Here is an 8783-nt window from a genome sequence, read left to right as displayed (position 1 = left end):
TCCAATGGCTACTGCAGCTGGCACACCGCGCTGATCCGCAGCCAAGAGCCAAGTGCCACTCCTGGTCTCCCATGTGGGTGCAGGGCCCAAGCACGTGGGCCATCCTCGACTGCACTCCCAGGCCACAGCAGAGAGCTGGACTAGAAGAGGGGCAACGGGGATAGAATCCAGCGCCCCAACCGGGACGTGAACCTGGTGTGCCGGCACCACAAGGCGGAGGATTAGCCTATTGAGCCGCAAAGACAGCTAATAGCTTTGACAGTAAAAAGTGGCAGCATCGGCACACTGCACGCCGCTGATGGTGAGAGTGAACTGTGTCCTAGATCCACTGCCGCTGAACCGCGATGGGACCCCAGATGCCAAAGTGGATGCAGAATAGATCAGAAGCTTGGGAGGCTGCCCTGGTTTCTGCTGATACCAGGATAAGTCACTACCAGCACTCTGACTGGCCTGGCAATTGATGGTGACTGTGCCTCCCATAGCTGCAGACATGGAGGATGGAGTCTGGGTCAGCACTTGGGCAAATGTGGCACCTGAGGAGGGAAACAGAAACAAAGAGACCACACTCATCCCCATGTTCTAAGAGGACGCTCCTGCAGACACCACAATGCCCTGGCCACACTGCCCGAGGCCGTTCCTGCTGCTGGCCTTCCTCACCTGGGAGCCAGAGCAGCAGGAGCCCCAGCAGCTGAGTGGGGGCCCTTGTGTCCATGCTGGGTCCTGCCTGGCACTGCCTGCTGCATGGGGCAGGAGCAGCCTGCTCCTAAATGCCCAGAGGGGTGGGCGGTGCTCTGGGGACATGCAAATGAGCAGGGGCGGGGCAGGGCTGTGCCCAGCTGAAGGGCCCAGGGCAGCTCAGAACTCAGCCCAGGGGCTGTGTCTCCAGCTGCCCCAGCTCAGACCAGGGCTGCACAAGTTCACCTGGAGAATGCATGCTTCTACCAGGAGATAACACATCCCAAAGTCACTGAGGGACACTTGCCAATACTTTAAGTGAACAGAAAGACCTGGTGGTATAATCTATTCATGGCTAGGTGGGTATCTATAGGATAAAGTCCCTTTTCTCTAGAGAACACCTGGTCACACCTTGGAAGGTGAAGTCAGTGTCTTTTCCCTTTTGAGTGAGTGGCTGGGCTCTGATATCCTCCCAATGTCACTGTGTTCACGTGGGGTCCATCTGACAGCACACAGAGAACAGCTGACTGTAAGCTGAGCGAGCTCACAGTGCCTCTGAGAGAGAATCTGTGGGGTAAGTATCTTGATGACCTCCTGTCAGTGTAAGTGTGTGACAGCTGCAGGGCCAGCTATCAAAGGACGAGAGTGGAGGAGGAGGCTTCAATTGGTTGATCTGTGTCAGCACAGAGGGGAGAAAGTGGCGTTGCAGGGACATGAGAGGTAGGATGAGTGGAGGGATGAGAAGGGACGGAGGAGGAGAGGAAAGAGTCTGGGCTGCAGAGGAGGCCCTGCCCCACACTGACATGCAGTCCCCTGGGGTGGAGGAGGCTCTGAGAGAATGGCAGTTGGGGCACAGGTGCAGGAGGGACTGGGTGGCAAATGTGGGTCCCCGTGGAGTGAGGCAGACACAGTGAGGAGCTGTGGGTGTCACCCCATCCTGTGTTTGATCCTGTATTATTTTAAACTCTGCACTCAGCATGGGGTGAACACAGCCTTGTGAAAGGAATGTATTTTAGAGACCTGAGTTCAAATCCCAGCACCGCACCTGCTCACCATGGGACTTAGAGCAACCCATCCTGCCTGCTGAGATACACAGTCACATAGGAGAATTCTCTCCAACACCTCAGCACCTGCACAGGTGCTGTGTCCCCAGGTGTCCAATCAGACCCAGGTTGCACAGGTCTCCTACAGAGAATGTCTCTCTGGGGTCTCAGCAGAGAGAGGACCAGTGTGGGTAGAGGTCCACGCTCTCCTCACGGCTCAGCCCAGCTTTGCTGCTGCTGCTCCACCTGTGACAGGGGCTGCAGGGCTTGCACAGCCCAGAACCTGTGAGAAGCTGTGCAGCTCCTCGGTGTGGTTCTGCTGAGGCCAGGGCAGCTTCTGCTTTCTCTATTTCCTGAATGGCCTTGCTGTGATATAAAAGAGCAACAGATATATCGCTTCTCGGCCTTTTGGCTAAGATCAAGTGTGCAACAGATAGAACACAACTCGAGGGGAACAACTGTAATTGGATCCCTGCCACACACTGGAGTCCAGGGTGTGGAGTTCTCGGCTCTGGACTTGGGCTGGTCCAGCCCCAGGTGTCAGGGTCATCTGCAAAAGACCAACACATGGAAGATCTCTCTCTCTCTCTCCCTCTGCCTCTCTCTCCCTCAAACTGCCTCTCTCTCTCTCTCTCTGTGTGTGTGTGTGTGTGTGTTCGCCTCTCACTGATGCTCAGTTTTTATGTATATAAATAAATAAATATATCAAAAATGGAAAAGGGTGGGGCCGGCACGGTGGTGCAATGTGTTAATGCCCTGGCCTGAAGCGCCCCCATCCCATTTGGGCGCCGATTCTAGTCCCGCTGCTCAACTTCTGATCTAGCTCTCTGCTATGGTCTGGGATACCAGTTGAAGATGGCCCAAGTCTCTGGGCCCCTGCACTCACGTTGGAAACCGGAAGAAGCTCCTGTCTTCGGATCGACAGAGCTACGGCCATTGCACCCATCTGGGGAGTGAACCAACTGATGGAAGACCTCTCTCTGTCTCTAACTCTCTCTGTAATTCCACATTTCAAATAAATAAAATAAATCTTAAAATAATGGAAAAGGGTAACATTTAAGAAAATTATCTTCACTAGAAATAAGTATTAACCACAGTACAAGACACCTTTGCTAAACTGGGTTCCTCTTTTTTATATCCAGCGTCCGGGCACTGATTCTTCCACTGACCTGTGTGTGGGCTGGTTTCGTGCCTCAGCAATTTGAGAAGCTTAAAAAGCTTCTTCCTCAAACAAAGGACAGTTTCCTCTACCATTACTGAGACTACTATTAGTTTTTCTTTTCAGCAAACACAAAATTGAACTGATTCGTTCCCTCTGCTTCTGCCTCAAGACAGGAGGATGCACTAAGTGGACCTGGACACACACTGCCCACCTGTGCCTAGCCATGGTAGTGCTCGAGGGGAGGCCTCTCACATGGCCCAGAGTGGGAGCAGGTGATGTTTGTTTACTATCTACCCTGCCCACTTAAATGAGAGATCTATGAGATGAAGGGCTCTGTTCGATTTTTAAAATTATTCTATACCTAGGAGATTGTGATGCTGTTCGTTGTGAGCCACTGTGTGCAAACAATGAAGCTACTATTGGTTCAATTCGATGAGAATTTACTATTTGATTTTGAATTCAATGAAGAACTGCTCAAGCAGCAATTGAAAGCAGACGCGGTTTCACCTGTGACCCTCAGGGGGCGCCGGTGCACCTTAGGTCTGTAGTGACAGAGGGACTGGGAGGAGGAGACCCACACCTTGACTAGACTCTTGTGGAACAGTGGTTTTTCTGCTACTCCGTGTTGAATTCTTTGTTTAGTGGAGAGTGAAGCTGGTGATTATAAGTAAATGAAAACTATGTCATTGTAAAATATAAAAGACAAATAAAAATAAAGAAAAGTGGTGGTGGGAGTAAGAAAGGAGGGATGACATGGTGCGAAGTGGCATTATACTCTCACAACCGTGCATAGGATAAGCAGGCCTTGTGTAGTGGGTGAAGCTGCCATATGCCATGCCAGCATCCCACATGAGCACCAGTGGGAGTCCTGCTGCTCCACTTCCCAACGAGCTCCCTGCTAATAGCCTGGGAAAGCACCAGTGGATGGAATAAGTATTTCAGCCCTGGCACCCAAGTAGGAGACCTGAAAGAAGTTGCATGTCCCAGCTCTTGCCAGGCACAGCCTCAGCAGGTGCAGTCTTTGGAGGAGAGAACCAGCAGATGGAAGAGAACTCTCTCTGTTAACTGTGTGTGTGTGCATGTGTGTAAAGTATGTGCTTTCAATAACAAATAAATCATTTTTAAAACTGTACATATAAAAAAACTAAAAAATTTACATATGAAATTGGTATCCTTTATAAAATTGTCTAATCATCAGTATTTAAAATATTTTCCTTGTAATATCTATAATATTTTCTCTTTAGCTGTATGAATCCCAAATTATACTATACACTCAAATACTCCAGTAGAATAATTGCTCTCCTTAAAACAGTAGTGACAAGGAGTGCTGCTGCTGCCAAGGAGGAAATGAGGGAGCCTCAGAGGAGTCACCCTGGCCCCTTCCACCCGACCCTGCAGGACCTTCCAGCCTGGCTGCTCTGAGAATCACTCTCAGCAGATGGGGCCCAGGAGGAGCAGCTGGGGCAGCCCAGCCTCACACTTCTGCTTTCCTGGGGGGTTTTTGTTAGGGCTGGAACACTGTGGTACCAACCACTACTATAATAACCACCTAGGCAGTAGTAAGTGGCAGCATCGTCACACTGCACGCCGCTGATGGTGAGAGTGAACTGTGTCCCAGATCCACTGCCTTTGAACCGCGATGGGACCCCAGATGCCAGAGTGGATGCAGCATAGATCAGGAGCTTGGGAGGCTGCCCTGGTTTCTGCTGATACCAGGCTAAGGCATTGTTACTATAAACACTCTGACTGGCCTGGCAATTGATGGTGACTGTGCCTCCCACAGCTGCAGACACGGAGGCTGGAGTCTGGGTCATCACGATGGCACAGCTGGCACCTGAGAAGGGAAGCAGAAACACAGAGACCACACTCATCCTCACGTTCTAAGAGGATGCTCCTGCAGAGACCACAATGCCCTGGCCACACTGCCCGAGGCCGCTCCTGCTGCTGGCCTTCCTTACCTGGGAGCCAGAGCAGCAGGAGCCCCAGCAGCTGAGTGGGGGCCCTCGTGTCCATGCTGGGTCCTGCCTGGCACTGCCTCCTGCATGGGGCGGGAGCAGCCTGGGCCTAAATGCCCAGAGAGGTGGGCGGTGCTCTGGGGACATGCAAATGAGCAGGGGCGGGGCAGGGCTGTGCCCAGCTGAAGGGCCAGGGCAGCTCAGAACTCAGCCCAGGGGCTGTGTCTCCAGCTGCCCCAGCTCAGACCAGAGCTGCACAAGTTTACCTGCAGTGCGCATGCTTCTACCGGGAGACGTCACCTCCCAAAGTCCCTGAGGGACATTTCCATCACTTTAAGTGAACTCTTCGACCTGATGGTGTAATGTATTCATAGTTAGTTTGGGATTCTGTAAAAGAAATCCATTTTTCTATAGAATACCTGGTAATAGGTAATGCTCCTGTGTTATTTTAAACTCTGGCCTCAGGTATGGGATGAACTCAGCTCTGTGGAAGGAATGGATTTAAAGTTGTAGAGACCTGAGGGCCAGAATGGTGGTGCAGTAGGTTAATCCTCTGCCTGCAGCACCAGCATCCCATATGGGAACTGGATCTTGTGCTGCTTGCTCCTCTTCCAATCCAGCTCTCTCCTATGGCCTGGGAAAGCAGTAGAATGGCTCAAGTCCTTAGGCCCCTGCACCTGTGCGGGAGACTGGAAGAAGCTCCTGGCTTCAGATCTGCCCAGCTCTGGCAGTTTTGGCCATTTTGTGAGTGAACCAATGGAAAGAAGACCTCTCTCTCTCTGTCTCTCCCTCTCACTGTATCTAATTCTACCTCTCAAATAAGTAAATAAAATTTTTTTACAAAATAGATAAAATTTATTTTAGAGACCTGAGCTGGAATCCCAGCATCCCACCTGCTCACCATGCTTCTCTTGGCAACCCATCCTGCTCGCTGAGATGCAGTCAGATAGGAGAATTCTCTCTAACGCCTCAAGCTGCACAGGTGCCATGTCCCAGGTGTCCACATCAGACCCAGGTTGCACACGTTTCCTACAGAGAATGTCTCTCTGGGGTCTCAGCAGAGAGAGGACCAGTGTGGGTAGAGGTCCACGCTCTCCTCACGGCTCAGCCCAGCTCTGCTGCTGCTGCTCCACCTGTGACAGGGGCTGCAGGGCTTGCACAGCCCAGAACCTGCGAGAAGCTCAGCAGTTCCTCAGTGTGGTTCTGGTGGACGTCACGGAGGCCAGGGCGGCTTCTGCTTTCTCTATTTCCCTAATGGCCTTGGTGTGACGTAAAAGAACCATGAATCTAAAACATGGCGAGGGCTATGATTTATAACAATGGCTGTGTTTGGGTCCGGCCACCCACTGGGAGTCCTAGTGGAGTTCTGTGCTCTTTTCTTCAGCCTCCCTCAGCCTCGGCTGACAGGATCTCCTAGGAAACAGCAGCACCTGGAGATTCTCTTTCACGCACGCACCCTCCCTCTCTCTCTCTCTCTCTCTCTCTCTCTCTCTCTCTGCCACTCAGTCTCTCTCACTTTGAAGCTCATCAGTGCTCACTCTTTCAAGTAAATAAAGGAATGTTATGAAAAATGGAAAAGGTTAACATTTAAGAAAATTAACTTCACTAGAAATAAATATTAACCACAGTATAAACACCTTTGCTGTACTAGGTTTTTCTCTTTTATCTCCAGTGTCCGGGCAATGATCCTTCCACTGACTTGTGTGTTGGCTGTTTCACGCCTTAGCAGTTTGAGAAATTTAAAAAGCTTCTTCCTCAATCAGAGGACAAAGTTTCTGTCTGACCATTACTGAGACTACAATTAGCTTACTTTTTCAGGAATCACAAAAGTTGAACTGCCTGATTCATTCCCTCTGCTTCTGCCCCAGGACAGGAGGATGCACTAAGTGGACCTGAACACACACTGCCCACCTGCCCCGAGCAATGGCAGTGTCCAGGGGAGGCCTCCACATGGCCCAGAGTGGGAGCAGGTGTAGGACCTTATATGTGTGTTTATTATCTGCCCTGCCCCTAAAATGAGAGATCTATGAGATGAAGGGCTCTGTTCGATTTTTACAATTATTCTATGCCTAGGAGATTGCAATACTGTTAGTTGTGAGCCACTGTGTGCAAACAATGAAGCTACTATTGGTTCAAATAGATGAGAATTTGCTATTTGATTTTGAATTGAATGAAGAACTGCTCAAGCAGGGATTGAAAGCAGACACGATTTCACCTGTGGCACACAGGGGGCGCCAGCGCACCTCAGGTCTGTAGTGACAGAGGCATTGGGAGGAAGAGACTCACTCCTTGACTAGACTCTGGAGGAGCAGTGGTTTTTCTGCTACTCCGTGTTGGATTCTTTGTTTAGTGGAGGGTGAAGCTGGGGATTACAGAGTGAAGTGTGTCAGTGTAGAACTTAAACGAAAAATAAGAAACGGGGTGGTTTGAGAAAGGAGGGAGGACATGGTGGGAAGTGGCATTATGCTCTCACAACTGTGGATAGGATAGGCCGGCCTTGTGCAGTGGGTAAAGCCTCCGCCTGCAGCACCAGCATCCCCCATGAACACCGGTGGGAGTCTTGGCTGCTCCACTTCCAAATGAGCTCCTTGCTATTGGCCTGGGAAAGCACCAGCAGATGGAACAAGTGTTTCAGCCCTGGCACCCATGTGGGAGACCTGAAAGAAGTTCCATCACACTCTTTCCAGGCACTGCCTCCACCAGTGCAGCCATGGAGGTGTGAACCAGCAGGTGGAAGAGAACTCTCTCCCTGAAACTGTGTGTGCGTGTTTGTGTGTGTGTGTAAAACACAGACTTTCAATAAGCAAGTAATTTTTATAATAAAAACTGCACATATAAAAGACTGTACATATGAAATTTGCATCCTTTATAAAATTTCTAGTCAAGAGTATTTAAAATATTGTTCCTTATAATATCATTAAACTTTTCTCTTTTGCTCTATGAATCCCAAATGATGCTCTAAATTAAAATACTCAGAAAGAATAATTGCTTTCCTTTAAAGCAGTAGGGACATGGTCATGCCTGTGCTGATGCCACCAAGGAGGTGGAAAGCAGGGAGCCTCAGAGGAGTCACCCTGGCCCCTTCCACCCGACCCTGCAGGACCTTCAAGCCTGGCTGCTCTGAGAATCACTCTCAGCAGGTGGGGCCCAGGAGGAGCAGCTGGGGCAGCCCAGCCTCACACTTCTGCTCTCCTGGGGGGTTTTGTTAGGGCTTGTATCACTGTGGTATCACCACTACTATAACTACTATAATACTCCTGACAGTAGTAAGTGGCAGCATCGTCACACTGCACGCCGCTGATAGTGAGAGTGAACTGTGTCCCAGATCCACTGCCTTTGAACCGCGATGGGACCCCAGATGCCAGAGTGGATGCAGCATAGATCAGGAGCTTGGGAGGCTGCCCTGGTTTCTGCTGATACCAGGCTAAGCGGTTACTACTAACACTCTGACTGGCCTGGCAATTGATGGTGACTGTGCCTCCCACAGCTGCAGACGTGGAGGATGGAGTCTGGGTCATCACGACGGCACAGCTGGCACCTGAGAAGGGAAAGAGAAACACAGAGACCACACTCATCCTCACGTTCTAAGAGGACGCTCCTGCAGAGACCACAATGCCCTGGCCACACTGCCCGAGGCCGTTCCTGCTGCTGGCCTTCCTTACCTGGGAGCCAGAGCAGCAGGAGCCCCAGCAGCTGAGTGGGGGCCCTCGTGTCCATGCTGGGTCCTGCCTGGCACTGCCTCCTGCATGGGGCGGGAGCAGCCTGGGCCTAAATCCCCAGAGAGGTGGGCGGTTCCTCGGTGTGGTTCTGGTGGATGTCACTGAGGTTGGGGAAGCTTCCTCTTTCTGTTTTTCCCTAATGGCCTTGGTGTGACGTAAAAGAGCAATAAATAAAAAAAAAAAAAGGCAAGAGGTATGATTTATGAAAATGGCTGTGCTTGGGTCTGGC

The 8783-nt window shown here is 50.9% G+C and overlaps 1 gene segment (V, D, J or C); it reads right to left on the bottom strand.

Annotated features, from left to right (window-relative positions):
- Positions 1-8011: 8011 nt before the first annotated feature.
- On the bottom strand, positions 8012-8552 carry LOC133772399 (Ig kappa chain V region K16-167-like). The segment is given in 2 exon segments: positions 8012-8373; positions 8498-8552. Coding segments are annotated over 2 exon segments (417 nt in total).
- Between the last annotated feature and the right edge of the window lie 231 nt (positions 8553-8783).

The sequence above is a fragment of the Lepus europaeus genome, chromosome 13, assembly GCF_033115175.1.
Source record: "Lepus europaeus isolate LE1 chromosome 13, mLepTim1.pri, whole genome shotgun sequence".
Lineage (NCBI taxonomy): Eukaryota > Metazoa > Chordata > Mammalia > Lagomorpha > Leporidae > Lepus > Lepus europaeus.
The sequence above is the reverse complement of the archived record's forward strand: the minus strand, read 5'-3'. Positions and strand labels throughout refer to the sequence as shown.